Below are 14,911 nucleotides of genomic sequence, written 5' to 3' on the forward strand. Positions count from 1 at the left end.
TCCCTCTGACCCATAGCACGATTGCTCCAATAATACTCTTGCCAATTACCCCTTTTAAAAGAAAAGCTCCAAAGTCCCTCTTTTCTTCCCTCCATACGACCTTGAGCCTATATGAAATTAAATGTGAATATAATCATTGCTTTAGCAATAGCTAAAATTCTGAAAAATGAGTCTTATATAAATGCTTTCTGAGAAAGCTTGCATATTTTACCATAAAATTGTTTTCAAAACATTTGCAGAGAAAATTTAATGTGGTCGTTAAAAGATTCAACCTATTTTATTATGAGCATGTGAAAATTTATATTTAGACACAAACACAAAAAAGAAAATAAACAGAATATTTAAAGAAATATTACTTTGTTTACAGGCATCTTTACTGAGTTAGCTGAGAAATTCTTATAAAAAATAATCTAATTGTAGTTTATCTGCATTTAATACCTTGACTAAGTGTTTGAAATTGAAAGGATCTATCTCCCCTAGGCAGTGTGTCTAACTCCTTTAAATCATCAATTACTTGACTATTAAGATGAGGTTTAATAAATTACCCTTAGGGTAAAAGTGTGAAGACAGGTCAGAAAGGTAGCTCTAAAATAGAACACACAAGGCTGGAGGTATCTGCTCCAGCCTACAGAGATGGCCAAGTTTACATATGTCCTATTATTTTCTACAGTGGTGTTTCCTATAGAAATGATTCTGACAACATAGCTATTTGTTTTTCTAGACCAATACTGAAAACTACAGACCATGTAATGTGGCCAAGAGAAGGTTGTTACGGCAACATTACCTTCACATTTTCTGAAACTGGAGGGTTTGATTTTTTTGATCAACTATGTGCTGACTACTTTATGTTATTGATCTGTGGATATATTTCACAAGTTAAAATCTCACAACGTGGCAGAGAGTTCTTAGACTGTGATGACATTTCGAGTGGGATATCACACGGGTTTGACTCTACCTTGCCACAAGAATGTGCTCATCTGTGGCCCTAAATACAAAAACAGAAATAGTTAGCTAGAATGCCTGTCTTCTGAACTACTCAGTTATGCAATGCAGCTTAACAATTTTTTCTTAAGACCTTTTGACCTCTGCTCCCTCCAACCCAGTAAATCTTTGACTTTTAAAAATAGTTTAGATTTATTCACCAAAAAAATGAATAACACATGCCCAATGTAAAGCAAGTAAAATGAACATAAAAACAACCTAGGCATTACATAAAAGGCTTGAGGTTCCCTGGAACCACCACCCCTCAGCGCCTCTCCAGAGCTGGATCAGCTGTACCTGATATCAGCTTCCAGTTACTTTTCTATCCATTTACATACGTAACTGTGTACTTTCTGAACAGTGTTTTTCGAGGGTGATTGAATCCTGAAAACGGTTTAATGCGTCAAGACCAGCATTTTGATATATGGGATGGAATGAGATGGAATGAAATGGGACAGAATAGAAAAATTTCAGAGTGCATTGAACATAGTAGGTCCACTCAGTTGTGATAGAAAACATGTACCGTGTTGAGGTTCGCTTATTCCCAAAAGAGTTTGAAAGCTACTACTGTAGAAAATCTACAGTATTACCTAATGTTTTCTTTCTTTCTTTTAAAATAAATGATGACACCTTATAAGGCTGTGCTACATTTTTTTTCCCCTCATGACTCTGTCATGGAGATTCTTTTTTCTCAACACACAGTTCTAGCCCATTCTTTATAACCACTATTATATAGTACTACATGTTCAGCATACATCATAGTTACTTAGCCACTTCTGTCTGGAAGGGAACTTAATTTGTTTCCAGTCTCTCATGATTATAAATGATGTTGCAGCGAGCAAACGTGTGTGAGTACATTGCGTAGACATACAAAAGGTCTTTTAGGGTAGATAAGCAGAAGTCAAATAGTTAGGCCCTTGGATATACGTGTTTCTTATTTTAACAAATACATATTTGAGTAGCTGGATCAATTTTCACATTGACCAGAAGAGAATCCATTTTTCTGCACCTTAATCAACACTATATATTATCAAACTTTTCAATTTCGCCAATCTTTGTTTTATTTTGTGGTTATCTAAATGCTGGTGAGACTATTGCACTTCTTTGGTGAATTTCCTGTTTGTGTCCCATGCTTTTTTTTCTTATTGATTTGTAAATGCTCTTTATATGAATTGAATGCTAATCATTTTATTGTACCTTATATGTTAAGAGTATTTTTATCTAACCTGTTACTGCTTTTCAATTTCCCACCCTTATCACCTAGACTAAAGGGAATTTTTAGTCTTAGCTAAATAGGACACTTCCTCTGGTTACCTCAGATCTAAACTTATGTTTATGCTCCTTCCCAGGCCTCAAGGACTATTCCTCTTCTTAAAAGGGTCACTGTTTTTAACATGATGTTCTACCTAGACCTTTGAACACTTAATTGATTAGGTATTTTTGGAAAGCATATACATGTAATAAACTGGAAGCATTAGGTCCTTGTAGTCTCTGCAGTGACTCTATCTGTTGTTGTTGTTTTTAATCTCATGGCACATTATAATGGTCAAATTCCGGGCCCTTTCTTGGTGCTTTGAGACTTGGTTTATGCTATATATCCAGTCTACTGAAACTACAATTCATAGCACAAGCCCTGAAACTGTTCATTACTACAAATTGAACAAAAGATGGATTACACTGTATTCTTCCAAGTTAACCAAGATATGGTAAATCCCCCTATTTGTCTGAACTCTCTCTGCTAAGAGTCAGGAATTTTTTTTTTAAACTTTTTTTTAAATTTATTTTTGAGACAGAGAGAGACAGAGCATGAACGGGGGAGGGTCACAGAGAGAGGGAGACACAGAATCTGAAACAGGCTCCAGGCTCTGAGCTGTCAGCACAGAGCCCGACGCGGGGCTCGAACTCACGGACTGTGAGATTGTGACCTGAGCCGAAGTCGGACACTCAACCGACCAAGCCACCCAGGCGCCCCTAAGAGTCAGGAATTTTTAAACAACTGGAGAAGAGAACATTTTGGGCAGGAGTTCCTTGAAGAAGCAAAGAATATTTTTGCTCCACGAATGGGACCAAAACATACATCACCTTCTCCGTGTTTGACCAAATGCTTTGTTGAAAGACAATGCAACCTTTTAAGTTTTAGTATAGCAGACAGATTTACTCTCACGTCTTTCCTTAACTGTTGTAAAATGAGACAAAGTAACTCAACTGTAGTCTAAATCTACAAATGCTCAATAATCTACCCCTATGGCCAGCAGTGTAGAAGGCACCAGAAGTTCCACAAAGGGTATTGCACTCACAAAGGGTTCATGAAAGGTTCACCCAGAGTAACAGGATGGGAGATTGAGAGTTGATGCAAAAGTTTCATTTGAGAAGACCATGGAGAATTAGTAGGCACTCAATAAGGACAGGATATGGATTTGGTGTGCGGGAAGGTATACTTCAGTGGCAGCTTCTGAGTAGAAGAAAGTTTCAGCAAAGGACAGGAGTCACCTAAGTGAGGGCTGCACCTGGAGAGCAGCAAGGTGTCCAGTTTATCTAGTGTGCAGTATGATAAAAAGCTATAGTACTGAGTACAGCTAAAGAGGTAGCCAGGGACTGCATACGATGGTAAGGAGCCATAAGGGAGGCTGTGTTTCAGAAAAGGTGATCTCATATGAGAAGAAGCCCAGAGCTGAAGTCGGAAGGCCTGATTTGGAATAGCAATGTGGTGACCATCTGCCCACGGGGAACAGGAGCCAAGGAGGCTGCTGAAGCTTGGGTCCCAGTCACTGAATGACATCCCACAGAAAGTGAGACGGAAGTGTGGGAGAAGATGACGACTAGCGGGCTCGGGCATGGAATCCTTCCCAACATAGACCAACGGTTCCACAAGCAGGTAGAAGTGATTAGGAAGAGACTTGACAGTCTGGACCTAGTCGCCCCCCTCCCTCATCCACCCTGCCCCACATCCTCTCGCTTCCCCTGGTGAAATTTCCCACAGGACGGAAGGAAGCTGCATCAAAGTCTCAGCACCTTTCACCCTCTGGGTGATCAGGCTTCGTTCACTCCCTTTCACTTGAACCGTCAGAAACAAGCTGTGTAAAGGCCAGCTTTGAATCCCTTCCCTCTAGAATTCTGGCTTAGGGGAACCTGGGTGGCTCAGTGGGTTAAGCGTCTGACTCTTGATTTCAGCTCAGGTCATGATCTCATGGTTCGTGAGATTGAGCCCCACATTGGGCTTTGTGCTAATGGTGTGGAACCTGCTTTGGTTTCTCTGTCTCCCTCTCTCTCTGCCTCTCTCTCTCTCTCCTTCTCTGTCTCTCTCTTTCTATGACTAAATAAACAAACATTAAAAAAAATAATTCTGGCTTAATCACCTTTACAATAAGCATCTCACATCCCGTTCAGGTAATTTGCGCATGTGTGAAGATTAGAGCTTTCCTCACTTCCAAATTTGCTATCCCTTTAGTTACTTTTTCAAACTATAAGATACAATCTCTGGATTTTTTAAACTTGAAGTTCCTAGAAGTGACTATATAATACACAAGGAGAATTCACTGCTACATTATTTCCCACACTTTCTCTTGACTTCATGAGCCTCCTGTCATCAAGCAGCAGAGTGTGAGGCTAGCACTGCCCAAGGTGGGGTGGCCTAGAGCAACCAGGAACAGAGAGAGTACATTTCTGGGCTTTAAAAAGCGAGAGTCTAAGCAGGAGGCAGAGAGATTCAAAAGAATTGTTGCTGAGCATCCTTTCCTTCCCGCTCCTCAAAATAAGTCAAAGCTTCTTGAGGAGAGAGGACAGAAAGACAGAAGAAAAGAAGTCTCAGAAGAGACTCAAATTCCATCTCACTTTGGGCAGTCTGGGTGGTGGCAGGAGGAGGCGAGAGTTGGATGATGGAGCTCTCTTTAAGTTGGGGATTCAAGTGTGGTAGGGCTGCGGGCTCAGTTCCCATGGGGAACTCTGAGAGCCCTAGGCATGAGATGTTCCCTGCACCACAGCAAGGGGCAGGTTGGGGCAGGAGAGATAGCTTCCCGGGGTGTCAGAGGCAAAGAGGTCTTGCTGACTTCCCAAGTCTCTAGGCCCAGAGAGGTAGGGAAGAATGGGCTGGCCCTTCCAATCTCGCGAGAAGGTAAGCTGACAAAATGAGAGAGTTTGCCCTATAGAGAACTTGCTGCCAATCTAGGGGACGTGGCCACAGAGGGAACTGTGGACCGGGGACTGGAAGTCAGATAGGGCTGTGCCACTACATTCTCTGGATGCCACATGGAAGTATAACCATACCCAACAATCAGCTCAGACACCAGCACAGGCGGTCTCAAAGCCCCAGTATCATGATGCCAAAAATACCATTCAGGGAAAAACAGAGAGAAGAGCGATCCTCAGTTTGTCCGATTTTAAGCTGACAAAGAAATACCAACATATTGAAACTTGCATTTAGGCTAATGTATTATGTCTTCTAATATGTGGAATGGGGCTCAGTATAAAAAATTAAGCTCAGTGTTGGGAAAATATAGAAAGTTAGATTTTTATGGCTCAATCTGTGGCCTAAAAACAGCATATGCATTCGGTCTAGTCCACACAGGCTGACTTTTTTCCATTGTCTTAGCTATTTCTTACACTACAACGTTGTCGTTGTTACAACAACCACACAAGTCATGCTTGCTCCCTTTATTCGTCCTAGAGGGAACATTTTTTTTAAAGTCAACTCTATTGATGTAACCCGCAATTTTCAAGAAGAAAATATTGTGGTGTAAAAATATAGTCTACTTGGCACTATGGATGCAAAGGCTGATCAATCAAACTAAAAAAACAAAACAACACAACACAGAAAGAAAAGATGGGACCCCAACTCCCATTCAGTTACCTAAACAAGAATTTATCACAGTCATGAAGAACAGGCAAAATGATCATTGCTTGGTTCTCTGACATCACGCTAGAGCATTTTCTAATAACTCCACTTGATCCTAATCTAATATTGTTGGGAAATGTCCCAGTATATTTAACTAATAATCCACACCAATAAAGGTACAGGCAGTTTACAGCCTGTAGAGTTCATGATTAACCTGTAGAAATTGATATATTAGTATGACTTTATAGGCTGATCAAGAAGTTAATCACAAAAATATATAGTATTATTTCACCAGTCTTATGCTCAATTTAACAATGTTATTTCAGCTTTTCTTTCTTGACTACTCTATAAATCCCTGTTCTTCAAATGTTCTTGGAACCAGGTCTTTGATTCTCCATCTGGTTCCATCAATAATGGGTTAAATAAAAGTAGGATATTTGCTAAAGAATAACTTCAAGCAGAATTATGCTTTTGCATTCCAATGCAGTAAAAAAACAGTAAGTAGTTATATACATTAAAAAAAATAACTAACACCTTGTCTAAAATGTCCCAAATAATCTATGGAACCCATAGTGAGGAATGTCAATTAAGAATGAGTGAGGTCTTGGCTATACAGGAGGGAAGGTGGTTGGCTCAGCTAGTAGAAAGAGTCTCTTGCCCTCTTAAAAACTGAGAACAAACTGAGGATTGATGGGGGTGGGAGGGAGGGGAGGGTGGGGGATGGGTATTGAGGAGAGCACCTTTTGGGATGAGCACTGGGTGTTGTATGGAAACCAATTTGACAATAAATTTCATATATTGAAAAAAAAAAAAGAAAGAGTCTCTTACCTCTTATTAATATTGGCTCCCCTGTCACTATCCACAATATTCAAATTATTATATGACAATAATTTTAAGGGGATTGTAAACACCCTGAAACTATTTTTAAGTTCCATTAAAAAACATTAATAATAGCAGTTTAGAATTTGAGAGCCTTGCCTTTCTCCATTGAATCAATTATTTTGTACACTGCTACAATCCATCCACGCCACACTGAACTCCCTTTATTCCTACTATAAAGCTGGTGTAGCTTTCTTCCCCCACCCTTCCACTTAGCCTTGCCCCCAGGGCAGAAACCCCCAGGACAGGGTTGTGAGCTACCACTCAATAGCTGATTTGCAATTTGCACTTGGTCTTGGATTCTAGCCATGAATAACTTCTGTGAGACTTGAGTATCTCTTTGGAAAGACTTTATCCTACAAAGAACATGAAAAAAATCAACATCTCCAGGAAGCATTCACCTGGGACCTGGTCCATACTCCCTCAGTGTCTCCCTTGGCAGGAAGAGCTAGGAAGCAGATCACCACCGGTAAAAGAAACTTGTTGTCTCCCACCCCTTCCCCAATCTTAAATCTAACACTAAAATGTCATTGTTCCCCACTCTTTAAGTTATCATCAGAATATTTATGCAGTTGCTCTCAACAGCATTGCTCTCAAACAATGGTTTATACAGTGGTAGTCTGTATCAGTTACTCAAGAGGTAATTTTCAAGGGCCTGACCTCAGAGGAAGTACTCAAGACATATTCAAACTTTACTAAAGACACTTACAATTTGGTTGGAAAATCTAACCAATATATCCAAATCCCAACAAACAATATAAAAAAAAAGTATCTAATTATATGCCAAATTATATGGTTTAGACTAGTATTATATAAATTGGATCGAAGTCTGGTGAGCACTTTTTTTTGTATGCTAAAGAATTGCCATGCAATAAAATAAGAGAAGGCATGTACTCAAAATCACTTTGGCAGTTGTGAAATTTAGTATTAATTACTTCATGTCAATAACTAACTTGAAAGCAAGCTTCTGAAGGTTGCTGAAAATAAGGACTGGAATATTAAGCCATAATCTCTGGAACATCTGGATGAAATATTGACTACTTAATTTAGATCTGACCTTTATGAACAAAAGACAAGTATAAAAATAGCTTCTCAGTCATCTAGTAAGAAAGCATAATTAAGAGCCCAGAAATCATGATGTGACAATTTCTATTCAGAATGCAGAGCATAAGAATTCCCATACATCAGCTCAGTGCCTGGCTGTTCGCTGCTGAGAAATGGGAAAACTGAGCAAGGGAGGGGGAAATATCAGTGTCAATCCAGTCAAATTAGGCCATAGTCTTAGTTGACATTCCATTTGCACTTTAAATTTGGGTTTGACTGGCACTCCCCAAAATTTACATTTGACCCATGCTAACAGCATCCATATTATTAAAATGTACTCTAGTACTTGACAAAGGATAGATTTCTCATAATAATAAGTTTTGGTATAGTTTAATTTTCACAAATATATGATACCATTTTCCCTACCTCAAGAGGAAAGGTCTGTTTTTTATACACAACCTGCCACATGCTTCCGCCCCGTTCAAAATATCCTGTTGTTTGATTGATAGACAACAGAACTAAATGATTATTTTTAAAGAACTGAGTCTCCTAAGTCAGGAGGCACTTGTACAGGATAATTTTACCTAGTAAGTAGATTGGATATGAAACTTTTCCAATTTTCTTTTCTTTCTATTGATTCTATCAAGGAATAAGTTTCAGTGTGGAACAAGCATGTCATCATCACCATTTTTCAGATTAACTAATGTTCTTTCATAACAAAGAAAGCAGACCTCAGGATAAGCAGACAACAATATCTACTTAGAATTTAATAATGTCGTTTGCTTATATTTCATTATTTTTACAATTGCCATCTATTTATGGTGAGTGATTCTATACTGGTAGCAATAAATTATAGCAATAGTATAAACTCTCCTTTAGTTAAATTTGGTAAAGTGAATCAAATTAAAGAAACATATATTAGGAAAATAGTAGTACAGATGATACTCAGATATGGCCAAATTTGTGCATTGGTAATCTATCAGTGACTAAACTTAGGGAAATAGAGCTAAAATATTTAACATGCTAAAAATGTTTGTTCATTCATTCAATCCATGTTAATGAGTGTTAATATTTTCATTTATGCAATATAGAAATTCTTTTTTTTAATATGAAATTTATTGTCAAATTGGTTTCCATATAACACCCAGTGCTCATCCCAAAAGGTGCCCTCCTCAATGCCCATCATCCCCCTCCCCTCCCTCCCAACCCCATCCACCCTTAGTTTATTCTCAGTTTTTAAGAGTCTGTTATGGCTTGCCTCCCTCCCTCTCTAACTTTTTTTTTTCCCCTTCCCCTCCCCCATGCTCTTCTGTCAAGTTTCTCAGGATCCACATAAGAGTGAAAACATATGGTATCTGTCTTTCTCTGTATGACTTATTTCACTTAGCATAACACTCTCCAGTTCCATCCACGTTGCTACAAAAGGCCATATTTCATTCTTTCTCATTGCCACGTACTATTCCATTGTGTATATAAACCACAATTTCTTTATCCATTCATCAGTTGATGGACATTTAGGATCTTTCAATAATTTGGCTATTGTTGAGAGTGCTGCTATAAACATTGGGGTACAAGTGACCCTATGCATCAGTACTCCTGTATCCCTTGGGTAAATTCCTAGCAGTGCTATTGCTGGGTCATGAAGTAGATCTATTTTTAATTTTTTGAGGAACCTCCACACTGTTTTCCAGAGCGGCTGCACCAGTTGCAATATAGAAATTCTTAAGTTTTCATTTCTTTTGGCAAAGAACATGTATATGTAATGTATATGTACATGTAATATGTATAAAATATGTATATAATAAACTATTTACCCAATCCAGTTAGTATTAAAAGACAGAACAAGAGGACTTCAATAGTGCTAACTTAAAATGGTTCCATGGTTATTTGTTCCACAGGAGTTTGAGGTGCATTAAATACTGCTGTAACACCACAGTATGAACCTAGAAGTTCACATTAGGAGTACCAGATATTTTTCATTGGGGGAGGGGCCAAGATGGCAGAGCAGCATGGAAGTTCTCTGTTTCTCTCATCCCTGAAATGTAGCTAGAACAGCACCAAACCATTTTGCACACCTAGAAAATTGAGCTGAGGATTAACACAATAATCCACATAACTTGAGCCACAGAACTTGGCAGGTATACGGTGCACAGAGGTGAACTGGGGAAGAGAGAAGCCACGGAAGGTAGGGAGCTGTTTTTGCAGAGAGAGGACAGAGAAAGTTGGGGGGGGGGGGAGTAGAGGAAAAACACTCTCCCTGAAAGTAGCTGGAGAGGAAGAGAAAGAATGGAAACACCCACAAGTGACTGAACAAGAAAGGGAGAAAGGAGAAAGGAGAGGGTTTTAATACCATCAGGACTCTATAAACAGGGGACAGCAGAGTTGGAAATTCCACAGCTCAATACCTGGCAGTGATCTAGTGGGAAGGGTGAATCCTCAGGAGCAGGCAGCAGGGTCAGAGGGGTCTGGCTGGGCACACGGGGAGAAGCAGTTCCCCTGATAGGAGGGCATGTGGTAGAGGCCCTAGGGCCTCCCCACAGGCAAAGGTCCTAGCAGACCCCAGAGAACAGCCACGATTGTTGGTTTTGGAACAAAGACACCAGGGTGTGGTGAAATCTGGTGCCAGTTGTGTGTTGTGATTTACCATAATCCCTGCACTGCTGCCACTGTGATCACATGATTTTCTTCTGAGGCAAGCCAGCACCCAGCCACAATCTCTGAGCCTCTGCAGCAGTGTGACTGCATGAATGTTCCCAGGGGCAAGCCGGCATCGGCCACTGCCCAGCGAGACCCTCCTCCAGAGGGTGGGGGAAGGTCCAAGTCGCAGGGCCTTCGGAAGTGAGGGGTTTGGAAACACAGCCTCATTTGAGATCAAATTTGGGAGGAAGGTGCTGCCTAGAAGTCTGACAACTTGGATGCAGAGAGTGTAGAAGCAGGGAGTGGACAGAAGCCAGAGCAAAGGAGGGGTGCTCGATTGCCGGTTGGTGAGAACACAGAGTTCTGGTGCTACGGACTGGGAAGCTGGGTAACACCATTTTCACCTCTCCTGCACATGTGCATATATGCACACACAAGACACATAGATCCACCCCAATAAGCTAAGCAGCGCCACCTAGTGGAGAATGGAGCCATTACACCAAGCCCCATCCAACTGCAACAACCAAGCCCTAAAGGACCAACACAAGTCTCTCCACCTGCTTAGTGTACAGACTATAAAGTGCTGCATAGTTTTACTTCTAGAGGAAACTCAATGTAATTTTATTCTGTTTGCTGGTGCATCTATTCATTTTTTTCTTTTTCTTATTCTTGGATACAGAAAGAAAAAAATAATATTTTTATTTTCCATTTTTATAAAAAAATTTTAACTTTTTACTATATGTTTTATTTTTTTTAATTTCTAAAATTCTATTTCACTTTCTTCATTTCATTTATTCTATTTTATTGTATACATTTTTTAAAATTTGCAAACATTTTCTTACCTTTTTTTTTCTTTCCCTTTTTCTCTATGCTATAAAGCTTCCTTCAAAAAGCAGACCAAAACACACCTAGGATCTAGCTTAATTTATTTTCTTCTTGTGTTGTTTTAACTTTTTAATTTTAATTTTTTATTTTATTAATTCTTCTTCTTCCTCCAAAATGACAAAATGTAGGAATTCACCCCCCCCCCAAAAAAAAAAACAGGAAGAAATGACAGCCAGGGACTTAATCAACACAGATACAAGCAAGATATCTGAACCAGAATGTAGAATCATGATAAAATGAATACTGGCTGGGGTTGAAAAAAGCATAGAATCCTTTTCAGCAGAGATAAAATAAGTAAAATCTAGTTAGGAAAGTGTTAAAAATGCTATAACTGAGCTGACACCACAGCGGGAAGGATGGATGAAGCAGAGCAGCAAATCAGTGATATAGAAGACAAAATTATGGAGAATAATGAAGCAGAAAAAGAGGGAAACTAAGGCAAAAGAGCATGATATAAGAATTAGAGAACTCAGTGACTCATTAAAAAGGAACAACATCTGAATCATAGGAGTCCCAGAAGATGAAGAGAGAGAAAAGGGGGTAGAAGGTTTATGTGAGGAAATCCTAGCAGAAAACTTTCCTAACCTGGGGAAAGACACAGACATCAAAATCCAAGAAGCACAGAGTTCCCATTAGATTCAATAAAAAACGACCATCAACAAGGCATATTATAGTCAAATTCATAAAATACACAGAAAAGGAAAGAATTATAAAAGCAGCAAGGGAAAAAATCCTTAACCTATAAGGGAAGACAGATCAGGTTTTCAGTAGACCTATCCACAGAAACTTGGCAGGCCAGAAAGGAGTGGCAGGATATATTTAACATACTGAATTAGAAAAATAGGCAGCCAAGAATTCTTTATCCAGCAAGGATGTCATTCAAAATTGAAAGAGAGATAAAGAGTTTTCCAGACAAACAAAAACTAAAGAAGTTCGTGACCACTAAACCAGCCCTGCAAGAAATTTTAAGAGGGACTCTCTGAGGGGAGAAAAAAGACCAAAAGCAACAAAGACTAGAAAGAACAAGGGAACACAACCACAAACTCCAACTCCACAATGGCAATAAATTCATATCTATCTTTCTATACTTACTCTAAATGTCAATAGACTAAACACTGCAATCAAAAGACACAGGGTAACAGAATGGATAAGAAAACAAGATCCAGCGATACACTGTTTATAAGAGACCCATTTTAGAGCTAACGGCCCTTTAGATTGAAAGTAAGAGGATGGAGAACCATCTATCACGCTAATGGTTGCCAAAAGAAAGATGGAGTAGCCATACTTATATCGGATGATCTAGATTTTAAAATAAAGACTGTAACAAGGAATGAAGGAGGGCATTATATCATAATTAAGGGGTCTATCCACCAAGAAGATTTAAAAATTGTAAACATTTATGCCCCCCAAGATAGGATAAATCCCAATGTGGGATTTATTTATGCTCCAAAGGTGGGAGCACCCAAATATATAAAGCAATTAATCACAAACATAAAGAAACTCATTGATAATACTACTATAATAGTAGGGGATTTCAACACCCCACTTACAACAACGGGCAGATCATCTAAGCAGAAAATCAACAACAACACAATGGCTTTGAATGACACACTGGACTGGATGGACTTAACAGATACATTCAGAACATTTCATCCTAAGCAGCGGAATACACATTCTTCTCCAGTGCACATGGAACGTTCTCCAGAATAGACCACATACTGGGACACAAATCAGCCCTCAACAAGTACAAAAAGATCAAGATCATACTGTGCATATTTTCAGACCATAACACTATGAAACTTGAAATCAACCACAAGAAAAAATTTGGAAAGACAATGAATGCTTGGAGATTAAAGAACATCCTACTAAGGAATGAATGGGTTAACCAAGAAATTAAAGAGGAAATTCAAAAGCACATGGAAGCCAATGAAAATGATAATACCACAGCCTAAAACCTCTGGGATGCAGCAAAGGCAGTCATAAGAGGGAAGTATATATAGCAATCCAGGCTTTCCTAAAGAAGGAAGAAAGGTCTCAGATACACAACCTAACCTTGCACCTTAAAGTGCTGGAAAAAGAATAGCAAATAAAACCAAAAACTAGCAGAATACAGGAAATAATAAAGATTAGAGCAGAAATCCATGCTATCAAAACAAAACAAAACAAAAACAGTAGAACAGATCAATGAAACCAGAAGCTGGTTCTCTGAACGAATTAACAAAATTGATAAACCCCTAGCCAGTTTGATCAAAAAGAAAAAAGAAAGGACCCAAATAATTAAAATCAAGAATGAAAAAGGAAAGATCACAACCAACACTGCAGAAATACAAACAATAATACGAGAATATTATGAGCAATTATATGTCAATAAATTGGTCAATCTGGAAGAAATGGACAAATTCCTAGAAACATATACACTACCAAAACTGAAACAGGAAGAAACAGAAAATTTGAACAGACTCATAACCAGTAACAAAATTGAATTAGTAATCAACAATCTCCCAAAAAACAAGAGCCCAGGGCTGGATAGCTTTCCAAGGGAATTCTACCAAACATTTAAAGAATTAACACCTATTCTCTTGAAGCTGTTCCAAAAAATATAAATGGAAGGAAAACTTCCAAACTCTTTCTATGAAGCCAGCATTACCTTGATTACCAAAACCAGACAGAGACCCCACTAAAAAGGAGAACTACAGACCAATTTCCCTGATGAACATGGATGCAAAAATCCTCAACAAGATATTAGCTAACCAGCTCCATCAATACATTAAAAAAATTATTCACCATGACCAAGTGGGATTTATACCTGGGATGCAAGGCTCATTCAATATCTGCAAAACAATCAATGTGATACATCACACTAATAAAAGAAAGGACAAGAACCACATGATCCTCTCAATAGATGCAGAGAAAGCATTTGACAAAATACAGTATCTTTTCTTGATAAAAACTCTCAAGTAAGTAGGGATATAAGGATCATACCTCAAGATCATAAAAGCCATATATGAAAGACCACCGCTGATATCATCCTCAATGGGGAAAAAGTGAGTGCTTTCCCCCTAATGTCAGGAACACGACAGGAATGTTCATTCTCGCCACTGTTATTCAACATAGTATTGGAAGTCTTAGTCTCAGCAATCAGACAACACAAAGAAATAAAAATCATCCAAACTGGCAAGGAGGAAGTCAAAATTCCACTCTTTGCAGATGACATGATACTCTATATGGAAAGATTCCAAAAGATTCCACCAACAAAACTGCTAGAACTGATCCGTGAATTCAGCAAAGTCGCAGCATATAAAATCAATGCATAGAAATTGATTGCATTTCTATACATCAATAATGAAGCAATAGAAAGAGAAATCAAGGAATCAATCCCATTTACAACTGTACCAAAAACCATAAAATACCTGGGAATAAGCCTAACCAAAGAAGTAAAAAATCTATACACTGAAAATTATAGAAAGCTTATGAGAGAAACTGAAGAAGACACAAAAAAATGGAAAAATATTCCATGCTCATGAATCGGAAGAACAAATATTGTTAAAATGTCGATTCTACCCAAAGCAATCTACAAATTCCATGCAATCCCTATCAAAATAACACCAGCATTCTTCACAGAGCTAGAACAAACAATCCTAAATTTTTTATGGA

The 14,911-nt window shown here is 38.6% G+C and overlaps 1 protein-coding gene across 5 annotated transcripts in view; it reads right to left on the reverse strand.

Annotated features, from left to right (window-relative positions):
- The window catches only part of NEK10 (NIMA related kinase 10), a 224,246-nt gene that overhangs the window by 31,426 nt on the left and 177,909 nt on the right, over positions 1-14,911 (reverse strand). For 3 of the 5 annotated variants that reach the window (XM_042955045.1, XM_042955047.1, XM_042955049.1), the window contains one exon: positions 956-985. The exons of the other annotated variants lie outside the window; for them this stretch is intronic. In XM_042955045.1, the coding sequence (XP_042810979.1) occupies positions 956-985 (30 nt within the window). The remainder of the gene's footprint in view (positions 1-955; positions 986-14,911) is intronic. 5 annotated transcript variants of the gene reach the window in all.

Source organism: Panthera leo, chromosome C2 (genome assembly GCF_018350215.1).
Source record: "Panthera leo isolate Ple1 chromosome C2, P.leo_Ple1_pat1.1, whole genome shotgun sequence".
In the NCBI taxonomy this organism is placed as follows: Eukaryota; Metazoa; Chordata; class Mammalia; order Carnivora; family Felidae; genus Panthera; species Panthera leo.